The sequence below is a fragment of the Malaclemys terrapin genome, chromosome 6 (assembly GCF_027887155.1).
Source record: "Malaclemys terrapin pileata isolate rMalTer1 chromosome 6, rMalTer1.hap1, whole genome shotgun sequence".
In the NCBI taxonomy this organism is placed as follows: Eukaryota; Metazoa; Chordata; order Testudines; family Emydidae; genus Malaclemys; species Malaclemys terrapin.
In genome coordinates, this window is record NC_071510.1 from 49,557,895 (window position 1) to 49,576,786 (window position 18,892).

At 43.3% G+C, this 18,892-nt stretch overlaps 1 protein-coding gene across 4 annotated transcripts in view; it reads left to right on the forward strand.

The window, feature by feature from the left end:
• The window catches only part of LOC128838887 (uncharacterized), a 78,978-nt gene extending 67,439 nt beyond the window's left edge, over positions 1-11,539 (forward strand). For 2 of the 4 annotated variants that reach the window (XM_054031345.1, XM_054031347.1), the window contains 3 exons: positions 1,632-1,716; positions 8,443-8,547; positions 10,716-11,539. In XM_054031345.1, coding sequence (XP_053887320.1) covers positions 1,632-1,716; positions 8,443-8,547; positions 10,716-10,820 — 295 coding nt within the window. In that variant the 3' untranslated portion in view covers positions 10,821-11,539. Of the gene's footprint in view, positions 1-1,631; positions 1,717-8,442; positions 8,548-10,665 lie in introns of all 4 variants that reach the window. The other 2 variants (XM_054031346.1, XM_054031349.1) reach the window with 2 other exon arrangements.
• Positions 11,540-18,892: the final 7,353 nt, after the last annotated feature.

The window sequence follows — 18,892 nt, forward strand, 5'->3', positions numbered from 1 at the left end:
CCCTCAGACACGGGCTGAGCAAAGGCAAGTAAACAACCAGCCCAGGCTCTCGGCTCGGAGGGGCCTGGGAGAGGGGGAGACTGCCACCCAGAATTTGGGTGGCAGGGGGGACGCAGGCCCTCCCATTCCACTGCATCCCAGCCCAGGGCCTTAGCAGCGGCAGAGGACCCACTGCTGTGTCAGTGGGGATCCTGGCCGCAACACACTGACATAGGCTCTGGCAGTGCTGCAGCTAGACTACAGTTGGCTGCCCCCGGGGACACTTCCTAACTTTCCCTCTAGAGGTACCTGGGTCTGGACGGTGTCCTCCAGGGGTTCAAGTACCATGGGCTTCTCAGGGTAACTGGCAAGGGGTAGGCTTGGCAGCTCCTCCGGGCTCTGGTCAGCATCAGGCATTGGTTGGGCGGGCCAGTCTTCGGGTCTGCCACCGGTTGCCGGGGTCTCCCAACTGGGAGCTAGGCCACAGGCATCTGGCCTCTCCAGTGGCTGCTTCTGCAGTGAGCTCTGGGGTTGGGCTTTTATACTTCCTGTCCTGCGCTTTGACCTCTGGGGGGCGGGTGCAGGACTCGCTGGCTCTGCCCACTTTGGTGTCCAGAGGGGCTCGTCCCTCTCTGAGACGGTGGGGGACCACATCGCCTCGCTACACACCTGCATAGAGTTCATTGCGGAACTGAGGCTTTAGATCCTAATCCTGCAAACATTTATGCATGTGCTTAATTTAACTGTACCGTGAGTAGCCCTACTGAAGATAAAGGGCAATTCAGAGTAGTAAAGTTAAGCACATGCAGAATTGGGGCCTTCATCAACAAGGCTGCATGAGAATATTGCCATGAGACCTGGGAAAAATGCCTAAATTCACATTTTTGAAACTTATCCTGCTAGAAACTCCACCATGTTCACATTATGGCATGTCCTTTCTCTTTTTGCCTCAAGTAGGGTGACCAGACAGCAAATGTGAAAAATCGGGATGGGGGTGGGGGGTAATAGGAGCCTATATAAGAAAAAGACCCAAAAATCAGAACTGTCCCTATAAAATCAGGACATCTGATCACCCTAGCCTCAAGGGAAAGGGGTCTCTAACCTGACAATTGAATGAGGCCTACTGAGGCCTCACTTAAGGTTCCTCAGGGAGAACAGGCTGCAACCCTCGGATCCTGTGTTGTAGCATAGAAAACTAGATCCTCCCTGGAGTATCCTGGATCCTCAACTCTGTGCAGTATGATTCCTTAAGGAGCTGTTATTTTTGCTATTGCTTCTCCTCCTCAGCGTCTGTAGTCTCCCCACATACCTCCACCCAGGGGATAAAAGGAGTGAAGGAAGGAAGTTTGGAGCGACATTAATTCCCGGGCAGATTTCCACTTGGAAATTTGTGTGGAAACTAGGCATGTTTAGGGGCTGCTCTAGAAGTGTGCCCTCCTAAACCACAGACCTCTAACACCTGGTATTCCAGCACAGACCTGATCAAATAATTCCATTTACATTTAAAATCTATATTTAAAATGGCGTATTGTGTTTTTAAAATAACTGAAGCCACCAACATCCTTGGAAAACAGGCCTTTTTAATTTGGTAATTTCATGACTTGTTTGTTTTTACTAAACATATTTTCCCCTCCCCCCAATTTACTTTACAGTGAGAAAGCTGAATTAGTTCAGGCCACAATTGCTTTCCAACAAGAAAAGGAGGCTTACAACAAACAGTTCAGATATCAACAGCAGGTGGGTTTCTGTATTTATAAAAGATATGGTGAAAAAGTGGCTGCATGTTCATAGATGGAATTTATTTCTTCAGCAATTACATATTAGCAAAGTATGGGGACACAAAAGTTAAAACATCTCTTGATGCTAACTAGGCTCAACTTGCACAACTCAGGTGTCGATAAATTAGAGAGGGTTCAGAAGAGAGCCCCAGGAATTATTAAAGGATTAGAAAACATGTCTTATAATGATAGACTCAAAGAGCTCAATCTATTTAGTTTAACAAAGAGAAGGTTAAGAAGTGACTTGATTACAGTCTAGGAAGTACCTACATGGGGAACAACCAAATCTTTTTTTAAACGGCTAGTTGCAGGATAAAAAAGGGAATGGGGATTAGCCTGCAGAGCTGCCCTCTCCCCCACTTCATTTTCCCAGCTATAAAAATCTTATCTGGCAATAAATCAGAAATGGAGACTGCATCATTTCTTTTACTTTCAAGAATGGAAACAAGGGCAAGTTCACAAACATCTTGGGCCAGATTCACTAGGCTGCAGGCCCCTGGAAATAGGAAGTCCACTTGGAGCTGGGGCACAGCACCTTTCAGGAACTCACATTGCCCCAAAAGTGGAAATGGCCACCATAGGAGAGAGCAGGGACAGATCAGCTGAGAGTTGTAAGGATTCAGTGTCTCTTCTAAGCAGTTTCCTGCAGAGGAGCTCCTGTACTGCCCCAACAGTAATTTAAAGCTGTTTTTCTCTGGAAGAACTGCTGAGGATAGCAGTTGCACTGCTGCCTACCTTTCCAGAGCAAATCCCCCCTCCATTGTTGCTACTTTTGCAGGTGTAAGGGATGAACTTTTCTATTTTTGTTTTTATCACCATGACATGTGGGCACCTGTTTTGCACCCGTACCCTATCCCCAAAGGAGTGAATCTGTCCCCACTGTAAGTGTGCAAGAGATAAGACAGAAAACGTAGTAACCATCAAATTACACTGTGGGAAAGTGTTAGATCTACACAGGCGTTGTAATATGTCTCTACATAACTTAGCCAGCTGTTATGTCCCTTGGCTACCAAATTCCAAGACATCCTGCTGTTCTTCTGAAAGATTAATAGTCTGTTTTTCCTGTAACATTCTATTCTGCTTCTCCTGTTTTGTAGGATTGAGATTCCTCTCTGTCATGTAGCAGCATCTACATATATTTGTTATTAGATTAAATCTTTCATTTTGATAGCTTTCTATAAAGGATGCTTTCACCTACCACTTAGAGTTTAGGTGCCTGATTTTGGACATTTAAAATATAGGGTGTCTCTAGATCTTGACCCTACTGCTCTCTCCCTGGTCCCTAATTCCTGGTAATTCACAGCATTTTCTTTCTTTGGTCTGCTCTTTCTGCTAACCTAGAGATGCTAATCAAGGCTCTCCACATCCAATCCTTTTCAGAACAGTACTGCAGGCAGCAACAAATTCATTTGCTTTATGGCAATCCAGGCACAAATCTATCCAAGGTTTCAGAGTAGCAGCCGTGTTAGACTGTATCCGCAAAAAGAACAGGAGTACTTGTGGCACCTTAGAAACTAAATCTATCCAAGAATCTCACCCATATATATGATGAAGTTGTGCTCAGAATCTCTTGCCTCCAGCCTGGTTGCAACAGATTATTTTACCTAGTTTTATCCCTCATGGAGATGACTCAAAATTTTGGGAGAAACTTGACAGGCAGGGTTGCCTTGAAAAGCAAGTTATTTACAGTGTATTCAGCTGCTTCCTCCCTCTAGTCCTGTAAGGCCTGTCAAGGCATTTGCTTTCCTTGAAGGGAGAAGATCTAAGCTGTTGCCTGCTAGTGGGAAGCCTGAACTGACCTCCTGATCTATAATATTTGCCTTCTCCACAAATCTTGCAAGCAGTTAAGACTGATCTGTGTCTTTCCTTTGCCCAATGCCCATTCCTCTATGACTAGAACTGAAGGAGACTCATCATTGGTCCCCAGCACCCAGTCTCCACAGTACCACTACCCACACCACACTGCGTCTGTAAGTCCCTCCTTCCCATTTTGTGCTCCTTTCATGTCTTAGGGCTTGTGTACACTGGCACTTTACAGCACTGCAACTTTCTCACTCAGGGGCGTGAAAAAACATCCCCCTGAGCGCAGCAAGTTTCAGCGCTGTAAAGCACCAGTGTAGACAGTGCACCAGCGCTGGGAACTGTGCTCCCAGCACTGGTAGCTACGCCCCTCGTGGAGGGGGTTTATTTAGAGCACTCAGCGCTGCGCTGCGGGAGAGCTCTCTTCCAGCGCTGTGCTACAACCACACAAGGCACATTAAAGTGCTGCCATGGCAACACTTTAATGTTGCCAGTGTAGACTAGCCCTTATTCTTTATTTGTGATAGATTAGTGCCTACTATATACTGGTCATTTTCCAAACATTCAGAAAGGACAGCTCTTGCTCCAAAGAGCTCACAAATCAAAGGGTATGTCTACAGTTAAAACATTACAGCAGCACGAATGCAACAGAGCTGCAGCACTGTAGCACTTCAGTGTAGACACTCATTACAATGACGGGAGAGGATCTGCTTTGCTGTAGTTAATCCACATCCCCAAGAGGCAGTAGCTAGGTTAATGGAAGATTTCTTCCATGGACCTAGCTCACTCTACGCCAGGGGTTAGATTGGCAGAGCTACGTCTCTCAGGGATCTGAAGAGGCGGAGCTATTCCAACGTAAATTTTCAGTATAGACCAGCCCTAAGCAGCTCCTGGTCTCTCACTTGCCGTAGAGCCCAAAGATAGTCATGGCCTCAAATGCCAGCAAGATGTACATGGTACTCAGCTCCATGTCTTCTTTATTTAAATGCACATAGGATATTTGGGAAATGGTGCTGTCTGGCTGAGAGAAATGAAAGGCAGCTGGGTGAAGCTGAACCTGGGCAAGATAAGGGAATGCTGGTGGGAAAAGGGGAAACTTTGAAAGAAAGAAAGACCAGGAAAGAAACCCCTATGGCCTGACTCCAGATTGTTAAATTGGTCTGCAGCCTCAGGCACTCTTCCTGGTCTCCTCACTAGTGCTGGACACAGAGATAGTGATACCCACAAAAATGTATTTATCCATCTAAAACTAGCAATAAGACTGCATCCCATTTTACCTAATATAGACCAGGCCATAAGAATCCATGCCTTTGTCACCTCCACGATGGACTATTCCAACTCACTACTCCAATATTAAAACAGCTTCAGTTAGTCCAGAATGCAGTAGCCCTCTTCTTCAGCATGACCGGCAACTGAGAGCAGTGCTCGGTGCACTATATTGGCTCACAGAGAATGTGGGAACCTTTATTACCTTACACCAGCACCACCACTTTTCTCTTTCTTGGTCATTGTTAGCTACTCCCCAAGTATTTGCCTGCCACTGCCTTTTGCAACACAACACAGGGTGGAAACCCTTGCCTGTGCCTTGTTGTCTGAGGTGAGAGTGGGGAGGTTAGGTTTCAGAATGCTTTTTTCCTTCCATATCCCTCGCTGGAGTTTGCAGCATGCTTTTTCATGTCCAGGACCAGGATGGACTGGGTGAACCTTCCCCACACACAGCAGCAATTTTCTTAATGAGGACAAAATTGACTAAAAACAGAGAGAAAGTGGAGTAAGAACAAAAAAGAAATTGTTTGGTTACATACCTAGACATACACTTTGCATAAGATAAATCAAGTAAGACGCTCTCTGCATCATGTTCCAAAAAGCACTGTGTGGCTCGGAGCCCAGAGTCAGAGTTCCACCCCCACCCTGTTCCAAGGTGAAAGAGAGTCTCCCTTCCCTTTGTTCAGGGACCTCACTTTTCCCTGCCCTGCAGCTTTCCTGTCTAGAAATGCCTCCCATCATCTAGTGTTATTGTAGCCATGTCAGTCCTAGGTGGGTGAGGTAATATCTTTTATTGAATCAGCTTCTGGTGGTGAGAGAGACAAGCTTTGGAGACTCAACATGGAGCTCTTCTTCAAGACCTAAAAGAAGACTCCACTCTAGAGGGTGGCAACTTCATATTTCCAATTTGTATTGCCCATCAAAAACCACTTTACTTGATGGGCAGACTGCTCTGTGAAATACAGTCTTTCAAATGGGTAGTTAAACTTTTGAAAGGTGATAATTAAAGACTATTGGAATCTCAATAGGACATCTCTCAGGCATTAGCTCAACAAAACCTTAGAGAAAACAGCAGGTCCAAAACCTATTGTGTAAAAAAACCTAAATACCTAAAAAGTTATTGGGGGCGGGGGGAGGAGAGACTTGTTTGGAGAATGGGGGTAGCCACCCTAGATAATGGGCGAGACATGATAGGTGAGGTAATATCTTTTATTGGACCAAGTTCCAACTTCTCTTGTGTGAGAGAGACAAAGCTTTCAAGCTACATAGAGTTCTTCTTCAGGTCTTCCCCTAAGAACTTTTTAGGTACTTATTTAGTTTTTTACCCAATAGGTTTTGGACTTACTGTTTTCTCTAAAGTTTTGTTGAGCTAATGCCAGAGAGATGTCCTATTGAGAATCCAGTGGCCTTTAATCATCACCTTTCAAAAGTTTAACTACCCATTTGAAAGACTGTATTTCACAGAGCAGTCTGCCCATCAAGTAAAGTGGCTTCTGATGGGCAATACAAATTGTTCACTGAATAAGGTCTGGCTGAGGAAGAATCTTTCTAAAACTAAAACTCCCCCCTCCTCAGATTATAAATATTACTTTGACATGTTCAGTCCATCACAACTCTCCAGTGAAACAGTACAAGATATTGTACCGCACAGAACACCTTTCTCTTCATGATCTCCCTCAACTACTACATTTCTCTGCAACCCTCTGTGAAGCTTGTGAGAGTGAAGGATTTCTTAGCAACAGGCCCAAAGCTTTGGAACTCATTAATGGAGGAGTAAGAATGAGCTCAAATCTCATTGCCAGCGGGATAAAGTGCAGTGCTCACTTATTAGACTGTGCTATCCCACAGCAACTATACAAAGCAAAGAAAAATAGAGTGGAAGAGGAGGAAAAAAGAGAAAAAAAGATGTAACAGGAGAGATATGGAAGAAACTTGACAAAGCATCATCTGATATAGAAATTCCTGTCTCCAAAGCAGAGGAGGGTGTTATACTTGGATACTTGATAGATATCAGACAACCATTACTTGAGTTTATTTGAACACAAAGACAAAATATCCACCTTTTAACCTTTTACAAGATTGGCTAATTAGCAAGCAGCACAGCAGTCTCTTTGTTTCCTAAATCACAGATTGTTTTAGGTGACAGGTGGGACCAACTATTGAAGAGCAAATCATCCCAGGAAATGTAGATTTTCTTAATGTGAAAGTTTAAAGTGCAGGAGTAAAACCCTGAGTCAGGATCAAATCCAGATGTGTTGTACAAAATATTTTTCACTAATATTTGTGAAAAACTGAAAAGCAGTTTTCCTTCCTTCCTTCTGACCCCCTGCTCCTCATTCAGACACTCCTGTGCTCAGCCAACTACCCGGCTTCCCCAATACTTTTTTATGAGCTTCTCTTCCACTCTGCTTTCCCCTAGAAAACCAGCAATTCCCAGGCTGTAACAAAAGTCCCAGCTTTCCTGGAGAAAGGGCAGCAGACATCAGCTCTCCCAGCCCCATTTATTTTCTTTTTCAGAGCTTTCAGCCCCCACTTCTGGCATCTCCATTGGCATAAGCTGGCACAACTCTATTGATTTCAGTGGAAACCAAGCCAAATTCAGCTCTGTCTTTAAATTGTTGAGCTACACTGGAAGTTGACTTTGTATTTGATCGTGGGCCTTCATATTTATTGCATTTCAATTGTTCTACAACAAATTTGCTCAATTTACAAATAGAAAAATATGTTCTAATTGCCAAGTCTGCAAACTCAGCCTTTAACCTGAAAATCAAATTGAGCTAATACTGGCTAAGACATCACCAGCCGCAGAGATCCTGTAATTGGAACATATTTAACAACTCTGTTGATGCATGAGCCAGAATAAAATCAGCTCATTCTCTCAGTTTTGTTAGCTCTGCAGGACTAACAGGAGTAAGAAGTTGTACAGATTTATCTTAGTCAGTAAATTCAGTTGCTGTGACACTAAATATCCCCTGGAATCCGGTCCATTAAGTAAGAAAGGTGCCATTTTGTATACGCACTTTTCAAAGCTGGAGTGCAATTTACAGGCTCTGTACTGCAGAACCCAGTTCACACAAGTAGTTGTTACTTGGACCATCTAAGCCTTGAACACTGTCTGTACTGGGTGTCCCCTGTAAGTGATGTGACAGGTCATCCTGTCCTTCCTCTCTGTGATGTAGAAGTGGTCTCCAAGCTAGCCCCACACAATGTGAGTCAAAGTCTACAAAAGGGGTATTGGACTTCACTCACAAGTAGCACCATTCAGGTGCAAGCATAGGCCTGCTAAGTATTATTATTCACATTAGCAAGACTTACTTAGATGAGGAAACATCTGCAGAAATAATAGCTTACTGCATTTGTCAAAGAAAACAATGTTCTTTATTATCACTGGTTAAGCAGAAAACTGAACAAAATATAGCTTAGGGAGACTGAAGAAATTTAAACGTGTCCTGAAATTAGGAAGAATCCTAGGATGTGAGTATGCCTTTGACAGCTGTTTCCTGAAAGATGCACTGGACTAGATACTGGCTTGTCTTTTAATGTCCGTAATTGAACATAGACAACTTTAAAGCCAGTACCACTTAGCACATCTTTTAATTTTTGTTTGTTTTTAAACCAGGAGCTGCAAGAGATGCTAGATAAGCACAAGGCCCAAAATGAAGCCTGGCTCAAAGCCAGAGCAGAGGAAAATGACAAGGAAAGGAAAGAAATATGTAAACTGAGGGTAAACTTTTTCCAAAGTAACATATAACTGTGTGCATAACTGGAGAGTCCATTTGGATCCTTTCTATATGTGTTGTGGGCACAATTCTTATAGCAATAATGAAATAAGCAAAATGTGTTTTTTTTTTCTTGAACACCACATATGAAGATGATACAACAACAACAAAACCACTGTTCACAAAGTATTCTAGAAGGAAATGTTAAATGAATCACCGCCTGCTAGTTCTGGATTACATTTTTAAATTGCTTTCAAATAATTTAATTGTTTTCCCCTTCAGCTTTTTAGTTACGGTAGCTAAAATACATAAACATGTTTCCAGCAACCAAACAATCAATTTTTGCATGAACGATAAACATGTTTTGTTTCACTATTGCTCTGTTTTAGTTCTGATTTATCTTTAAGAATTCCTCTGGTAAGAACTGAACCAAAAAAGTCTACTTTTAAAATAGTTAACAACCCCCCCTGCCCTATACTAGTTTATTTAAAAAACTTAAAATACATTATTTTATCCATATAGAGCCAGTTTTAATAATTATCACAATGATTTTCCTTATTAATGTAGCTTTGTTTGTTTTTTAATGCATGCAAACATTCTTTTTATCCTCCTCCTCAGTGGCCCAGTCCTGCCATCCTCACTCAGAGCCAGATTCTCCCCCGTGCTTCGAGTAGAGAGGAGTGCAAGCAGATTATAACTGAGTCAGGGCCACAGAACATGACAGCACCAGCTCTGCAGTATGTTCTCCTCTCCTCCCCCAATAAGGGAAACTGCAGAAGCCTTTTTCCTAGACTGTGCCAGGTCAGGCCTCTGAGGTATTTGGAGGTAGGGCCAGGGATAGAACTAGGGAGCAGGTGCAGTCTGGAGTGTGCTGCCATGCTGAATCCATGGATTATCCAATCAGGCGTTAACATTAATAACTAGGGACTCTCCTTCATGGCTACTACTGTGAAGCTGCAGGGGGTGTCAGCCAGCGGTAGAATGGATCCTGAATAAGAAACTGGCAGGGAGAGGGGCCCTGTGCATTGGCTGCATGGGACCCTGGGCTTCTGGAAATCTCAGGAAGTCAGGAGACCAAACCCTCACTCCAACCATTACACAAGGGGAGAGCAAGCCCAGCCTTGTGAAGTTACAGTGAGGGGGGAACTTAGGGCCACCAGACAGCAAGAGTGAAAAATCAGGACCGGGGTGGCGGGTAATAAGAGCCTATATAAGAAAAAGACCCCAAAATCAGGACACCTGGTCACCCTAGGGGAACTCCACCGCTGAAACTTGGAGATTCCTCCTGCTGCTGACATAAAAAACAGTTTGGGAAGAACATGGTTCTGAGCCCCTACTCAGACAGAACCCCCATTAGAATTGGGGTTTGACTAAGGAATAATAGATGGTAGTTATAAATTCTGCTGTACAACATGTCTGAGCAAGGCCCACTTATGCTCAGAAAATATAGAGCATTTGGCTGAAAGTTTCTGAAATTTTGGCCTTGCTGATAAGGCATGAGAGGGAGTTGGTTGGTAGGTAAAGAGAAGTACTCAATAGCTTTCATGGGAACTAGATGCTCTCTGTGGAATCATCCTCTGCTCAGCCCATAGATTTCCATGCAGAAACTAGAGTTGGAGGTAATGCTGTTAGAAACGTAATAATTCTTGCTGGGTCCCCTCTCTCAGGTTTCTACTAAGTAGCCTCAGGGGAACTCAGCCTGCTGGAGCTGTGTTACTAAAGGGGAAGGGGTAATAGAGAAACACAGGAAGCAGCCATCCATCTGGGCTTTTTTTTGCCACCGGGGATCTGAAAGTATTTTTTCCTGGGGATTCATTGGATTTATTAAATAGGGAGGCTTCACTCCCTGCCTACTCCAAGCCCCAAACCCTGCCATGAGAGGGGACAAATTCCTGCAATCTATATGGCAAGCCCTTGAATTTTCAGTTTGATCTGGCCCTAAATTATTTTTTCCACTTGGCAGTGAGCTAGTTGGATTTTGTTTGTTTTGGTTTTTGAATTTTACTTGACTGAAAGAGAGAGTCTGGTCATAGCTGTGGCTCTCTAGCACTTATGGGTTTTTTTGATTGGAGGGGGGGTGGGTGGGGAGGTGGTGGTATATTTTAACTCATTTTTTATATTAGTTGCCAGGACTGGATGTTTCATCTAAAGCGTGGTCTCCTGCCTTTTGTAGGAAGAGATTCTTCATGATCAGGAGAGGCTAAAAGAAGAACAGCAAAATGTTCAACAGCGCAATCAGCAGCTGCTTTCTATTATGCAACAGTTTAAAGGAATGTGACCAGTCTGCTGAATAAAGCCTGAACCACATGAGCAGGATCATAGCAACAATACAACCCTACTTGAACAACTGAGCTCTTTATACTAATATAAAAAAGATCCAGTTACTGTGCATGTTGAAGGACCATATTCGGTTAGTGTGAAAAGGAGTTTAATCTCCTTAGGTTCTCTCATGAGCACTGGAATGATATCTCAATTAAATTTCCACCCACTACCTTTTGTGCATTTTCCATTTTGATTCAATGTTTTTTTCAGATTTTTGAAGAATTATTTTTTGCCTTGTCTGAGCTTAAAAAAGAAGAAAAGGCAGAACACTATGGCTGCCCCTATGAAAGCTGGACCTACGGAGTTTTATTTCAGGGTCATGCAGTTAAGATTAGGATGTCATTCATATACCAGCCAAAAGAACAGCGCGGTTGTCAAGTAGGACATTCTTCTTTTAAAAAAAAAGTTAAATATTTTGTAACAGTGGGAAAGAAGACAGAAACCATAGCTAGGATAATATGATTAGATTTTATGGCCAGATTCTGCTTACAACTAAACTGGTGTAACTGAAGAACAAGTCTATTGACTATAATGGAGTTACATTGAATTCATACAGGGGGAAACTAGGAACAGAATTTTGAAACTGAGCTTTGCATTGGAGGGACCAAATATGGACCATGTTTAAACAGCTTACAGTGATAAAGCAAAAAATCATGTTTGTTGGGTATGGAGGAATTGTCAAAGGTTTTAGGCATTTTGTTTTCAGCTTGATTCATGAAAAAAAAAGTTATTTCAGTCATCTGCTTCTCTGTATTAAACTATTTCTCCTTTTTAAATTTCAATGGGCTGCTTTATACCATCAGTTTTCAGGCAGAACTCCCTAGTGTTTGAAATCAGTGGGGAGTTTTGCTGAAAAATTGCTGGCACTATATAACCCCACATCTTAAAAATCATTTTTTTAACAAACTAATTGTCAGTGTTTGTAAAGGGAAAAGTTGGAAACATTACACTATATTAGTAACATTCACCCCAATTTCAGAAGTGATGTAGAAGTTAGATCTCCTTATACTCATGCTGTAGTACGTTCATGCCCAAAGCATAAGTGACTCTAAGATGGTCTAATGTACACACTGTAAAGAAAGGAAGTGTGAGTAAAAGTAGGGGAGAAGTCCTACTTGAACTTATGCATTCTTACATCCTCCTGTTAGTTGGTTTTCTTGGTACACTTCTGTGTGGTCCCCTTGGCATGAGAGTATCAATTCAGGCCTGGTCTACACTAGAAAATTAGATCAGATTAACTACATCAGTCAGGGGTATGAAAAATCCACACCTTTGAGTGGTGTTGTTAAACCAGCATAAATCCTTGTGTAGCCAGCACCGATCAACAGAAGAATTCTTCCATCGAGCAAGCTAGTGCCTCTTGAGCATAGGTACTGGAACTAGAGGTGCTGGGGGCGATGCCATACCCCCTGGCTTGAAGTAGTAATAACAACCCAAATATGTGGTTTCCGCCTTCAACATTCCCACTATAACAATTGTCCCAACACCACTGCTCTCGAGATGGATTATCTACAGTGATGGGAAAACCACTCCTATTGGCAACAGGTAGTATCTACACTGAAACACTACAGCAGTGCAGCTGTAGCATTTTAAGTGTAGACAAGCCCTCAGACTCAAATGGCCTAAATTCAGAGGTGTTGTGAAAGGGGGTGATGCAATTAAGTTACACGTTGGTAAGTGGGTATGAGTCGGAGTAAGTCAGTCTAAGGAAGTAGAGGACTGCTGGGGTATTTTTCACTCTCTGACTCAATGACTTGCAGAAAGCTAGCCAGCCAATTGAGTAAGCAGTAATGAGTCCTTCACAGCAGAATAGCTTAAAGCAGCTTTTTGTTAGTATGTATAAATACCAAATTCCAAATAGCATAAAAAATGGTTGCCATAGCACTTGGCCCCCAAACTAAAGGTGCTATTCAGCCACTTTTAGTATCTTGCGATTTGAATGCTGGGATATATCTGAGCGGAGGCTACAGAGTAAATAGATATTTATAAAATACATTGTTATTATACTGCAGCTGTGGAAGGCACAGGCATCGCTCAGTGAGGAGGAATTCACTGGGGCTTAATTCCTCCTCAGACAGTGAAATCTCAGGGACTGTCCCCCACCACCTGAGCAGCTGCCAAGAAAATAGACCACATTCTTTACCCATTCCAGTTTTACTTGGAGTGAAAAATTAACTGTCCATTGGATCCTCACTCCCACACCATGTGTACGACAAGGCTGCTCCCAAGCTTTCCAGCTTACCAGTAGCAGCAGGAGAGTCTGGAGCCATCCTGGGCAACCACAACAGCAGGACACGCAGAGATCACCTGACCTCTTGGACTTCCCCCTCCCCACCCTGTTTCGGTCAGTTAGCATTGGGCTGATGGGCCACCCCTTATGCTCATCTTGCCTCTCCCCAGACTCCTCCCATGCCATTCTTTCCCCCCTTTGCAGTTTGCTGCTTCCCCCATGTCACCTGGTCCCCCAGTGGCCTCCCCCCTTGCAATTCGTCCCCCCCCTATCTTGCATGGTCCCCCTCACCTCACAGTTGACTGCCTTCCAGTTTGTTACCTGCCTCCCCTGGCCACCACCCCACCTATGTTTCCCCTTTATTGTTTGTTACCTACCTCTCCCATCCTGCCCAGTTTCCCTCCTCTTGCTACTTTGTTGCCAGTCCAAGCCTCTTCCCCTTACTGTATGTTCTCTACCTTCACTATCCTCACCTGCCTTATGCACCTGCGCATTCCCAGTGCTTGTGATTCTCCACCCCCATTTTGTTTTCACTCCCTCCCCATCCACTGCACCCTTCACACCTACATCTGCCCATTGCTCCCAGTGCAGCTGGTGGAGCTAGTTTACCCAAAACTGCCTGCTGTGACCCCCCAACTTCTTTGTTGGTTTGTTTTAATTCCACCATTTTCTGTTTGCACCATCCTGCTGCCACTCATAGCCTAGTGAGGAGGAATAGTTAGCATCCATTTTCCCTCCTCCCCCCCTTAATAATTTCTTCCCCCCAGCCCCCACTCCTGTGGCTGTTCCCATCACCTGTCCTCAATGGCGGATCCCAACTCTGCCACATGTGAAGCTTCTGCTCTGGTGGCTGCATCCATGGGGGAAAGAGAGGGAAGAGATTCAGGGGGAGGTTCCCCAGTCACCACTGTTGCCCCATCTTGGTTTTCTCTCCCATCCACCCCTGTGGCTACCACCACCAACACTGGGACAATGGCAGCAGCAGGGACCCTGCTGCTAAAAGTCCTACCACTACCAAGGGAGCCCCCCCTCAATCATCAAAAAGGACCAGGGTAGGAAAAAGGGCAAGAGCCCTCCTTCCATGGTGGCAGCAGCTTCTGCCATGACCCCACCAGCAGTCAGGCTTCCACCTCCCTTAAGAAGAAAAACACCAAGCAGGGAACTAGGAGGTAAGATTTCCAACTGACTCCCTGGAACCATGATGACTTCCACTTAACTATGCTGAGTTTATGATAAAGACTTGGCACAGGCTGACTGGCTCTTTAAGGAGAGCTGGGCACACCCCCACCTGTAACATGCTTAACTCACTTCCCCAGGTGGGGAAAATGAGTAAAGACACATGACAGGCCGCCTGGGGTGGAGATAAGAGAGAAGCATAGGGAAAGTCAAAGTGATACTTTAGGGAAGATAGCATGAGGTTTGGAGCTTAGGAGAGACTTTAAGGTGCCCAGGAGGGGCTGAGGAGAAAAGACAATCTCTTAGGAGGGAGTAGGCCCAGTTTAAGACCAGGAGTGAACATGGAAGACTGTTTTTGTGTTTGTTTTGGACTTGGATAGCCTACAGGGGTGGACTTCCTTCTTTAATGACTTACCCAGAGGACCAAGTCGCTGCAGCAACCAAACCATGCTAGAAGGTCAGGAGATCCAACCTGAGTGAAAGGAAGCTGAGGTAGGAGCTTGCCTGAAGCCAGACTGGAGACTAGGTGGTGTTGTGATGAGACCCCCCCCCTCATGAGACTGGAGAAAAGTCAAAATGGGAGAGGGCTGCTTGAAATCAAATTAAATAAGATCTTAGAAAACCATCACTTCACTACTCCTATTCTTTCAAGGAAAAGGACACCAGACTCTATATGAAGATAAAAACCAAGTTCCAATTTATTGCTAGCAACTAAGTAGCAAAAATATAGTCTCTTTATTGTTCTCTGGTTAGAAAACTCATATACTACATCCTGAGACAACCACCCAAGCAGTAACACATTTCATAAATGTTTAAAAAGACAATATAAGTGATTAGATATAAATATAGTAAAATAGTTACAGAAAACAAGACATATCAACAAATATATTAGTCTTAATTTTAGCTAAAAAATTGCCTTTTATGGGTACAGAGTATCTTAATACTAACATCAACCTGCATTGAGACTACTCTCACAAGCAGGAATCAAGCTGTAGCAGTTTCAGAGTTGATATTGTAGCGCCTAGCTGAATAAGAACTGCTGCTACGTGTGAGTTTTAAATATTTGTAGGAACTTGTTTATGGGCATGAGTATTTCAAAGTCTACTTTTGCCTTTCTTCCTTCCAGACAGGATATCATGGTAGACCGTAACTAGTGGTCAGCTGGGCTGTTAGGCTCTTTTTGCCATTCTTGTCTCCATAACAGTGGTTGCCCGTGCTTCAAGCTTTTTCTGGTCAGGTCTGTCATCTCTCCTTGCATCATTCTTGGATTTGGTTAGCCTAATAACTCATAAATCAGTGAATCCATGACCCATTTCACCCACTTCCTTGTTTTGCAGTTGTTATTTATAATCCTCAAATTTGCGGGATAGCTTCCCTGATGCTTTTAGGCTACAAAGTGTAATAAAAAGGGGTTTTATATCCAGATAACTAACTTGAATTTGCTATCTTGATATAAAATCTTTGCAGAGATAGGCACATGTTGTAGTAAGAGGAGGCCCTGAGAGATAAACCTTGGTATCAGAGGCCTGGTATGAGGCCTAAGGCCTGAACTAAAGTAATGGTCAAGACTTTGCTAACATAAAGCAAAGTTAAGCTGTGAGCCAGAGGCAGGCCCTGCTCACAGAACCTGGCAAGAAAAGGGCTGATGCTGCAAAAAGAGACATACCTAAAAGGTACTGGACACCAGATATTAGAACATACACTATACTGGAACATTCCACAGATAACATGGAACAAGCCGACCCATCCCAATGACAGGGGCAAAAGGGTAAAATGATGGATAGAATTGTTTTGATCAAACGAACATGTACAAGGTGAGAGGCGGCACCTTACTACCTAGAGGGGTTGTACCTTGCTACGTAGAGGGGTTGCACCTCAGTGCGTCAGGAGTGATGTGTAATTTGTTTGTACCGGTGTATAAGAATGTATCCCTGGGGTGGTGTCTTTGTCCGGCCAGGGGGGCAGTGGAAAGTCCCACCACTGAGCCGGGTCCTTGCCAAGAGGCACTTTCTCATAGTATGCCCCGAGTTAGGCTCAGAAACCTACAGGGAACCGCCATTGTGTCCGAGGTCGCAATAAACCTACTCGACGTGATTTTGCATCTTACTAGACTCTGTGGTTATTGGGGGTTCTCTTCGGGTCTGCTGGGTCAGCTATCTGCGCAGAGCTGGGGCAGCACACAGAGGGAACACACGCACCCAGCCGAGTGATATCAATGTAGGAGAAAGCAGAGCACCACACCGGTAGCATCTCACAACACATGTGATTACTACTTTGATGTGGCTAGTTAAAGTCAACACAATGGCCCCTATTTCCCCAGTTGGGGCTGGCCTCATCTAACTGTATCAAAGTAAAAACTACAGAGCCTTGTCTCGGCTAGAATTTTACATCAAAATAGCTAACTTTCTGTAAATACACATTTTTCTTGCAGTGAAGACATAGCCATAAACTATTCACTGGCTTGCCTACTAACTTACTGCAAAAGAAGTGGAGCCCCTTTTCAACCTCTTGGCTAGTGGAAGTTTGGGGCCATGGAAATGTTCCATTTGGGCATAGAAATTGAGATAGTCAGGTATGCCTTTGATGCAGATTTGTTTCTTCACAAAGAATGTACAAAGTCCTAGACTTCTGAATACAGAAGAAATTAAATAGCATGAAAAAGCTTTGTTTTCTCACAATGCCACAAGCACTCTTTTTTTCAGCCTGCACTCCTGACTCAAAAATCTCTCTGCAGGTTTCTTCCAGGTTCAGACAACATGTTTTCAGCCACTCTTCCTGTCTGTCTGTGTCATTGTCTGGTCCTTTGTTCTGGCTATTCTCTCTCTCCTCTCCTTTCCTCCCCCCATCCCAAAACAATACTTTGCAAAAGTCCTTTTTCGTCCACAGTCCAAAACTCCTGTGTGGGTTCACATAAACCTTTTGTCTTAGGTAGAGGCCTATGATTAACTGACCCCTTTCAGTTTTGTGAGAGACAAGGCGGGTGAGGTAATATCTTTTATTGGTCCAACTCCTGTTGGCAGAAGGGACAAGCTTCACAGAGCTCTTCCTCAGGGTCTGAAGAAGGTAACTAGAGTGTTCAAGCTAAATACAAAGTGGGACAAATTGCTAAGCATAAGGGACTCACAGCAAATTCTCTAGAGGGTTAAAATTAACCATGTGGCTGTTACCCAAAACTATATCTCCAATAATGAGTATTTTCATAGATTACTGGTGGTTCAGTAGTATATGCATTTCTTTTGTTCTCTAGCTTTTTACACTACTCCTACAACAGTGCGTTTACATCAGTTAATTCTTTCTGTAAGGCACGGAAAAAAAACTCACCTCTCAGAAGAAGGAAACATTAAGTCAAGTTAGCACCTTCCCAGTTCCAGGCTGTTCCTTGGGATTGAGTGCCCACTGGCACAATTTACACTGCCTCACTGGGCTAAGTGATGACATCCTGTTCCTTCCTGGCTGTGGGTAGCAGCGCTGCTCAGAATCTCCACAAAACCATTTCTCCACACCTGGGATGTCCTCCTGCCCCCAGCCAAGGCCCTGGGCCAGTGTGTGCAAGGACGTCAACTGTAGATGACTCCTTGGTCCCTGCACCCTGGGAATTGTCCCCCGACTGGATCCAGGACTTTTAGAGCCCCTTTACACTGGTCCTTACCTCCAGCATAAAGGAGCTAGGGTGAGGATCTCACCCTCAACAAATCACTTGGGTTTAGTATATGAACCTCTGCCTTCACTCATATTTTTAATTATATTAAAATGGTGAGGTCCATTTATGGATGTAAAACCCAACTTTTTTTTTTTTTTTTTTTTTGTTATTTTAGGCTGTGAGTACAGAAATACATGTTTGTATTCATTTCACTTTTAATTTGTTGCTTCCTATCACTTAGATGAGCAAAACAATTTTTAAAATTACACTTTGAAACAAAAGGGTCTCTTTTTTCCAGGTTTTTAGAACAGATTTTATATGTACAGCCATGTTATAAGTCCCTGAATATAAGAGTTTATCACAGAAACACCAATAGATGCTTATACTGTAATTGTTAATTGGAAATTTTAACTGTAATAAAATTATTAAGTTGAAGCACTTGTCAGTGAATATCAGGTGCCAAACTCTGCTCTGTTATACTGGCATACATTCAGAATAATTATTGGCTTCAGGGAAGCTACTCCAGATCTACACCAGTGTAAATGAACACAGAATTTCTTTAGATATGCATGTTTTAGAAAATTTAGATCATAAAGCTATTGTTCTTGCTCCAAATGGCAACAATGGTAAAACTCTCACTGACTTCACTGGTGCAAGATCAGGCCCTAAATGAAGAAGTAATTTGGTATAGTTTTAACACTAGCAAAAATATTGTGCTACTTTAAATAGAGTAGAAATTACAGGTGATAATAAGAAATCCTGGAGTTCTCTGACAGTGAAATAGCTATCATCATAATGTTCTACTAATGTATCATTAGTAACCAATTATATTTAAACTGTTTTTACTTCATTTGTTCATATGCAGTTAAATTTCTTAAATGGATCAAAAGATTATTTCACTTTAAAAGGTGCATGGAGAAAAGTGTGTGTGAGTGAGAGAGAGAGAGAGGAGATCAAGAGATCTCTTTTTACATAACAGTAC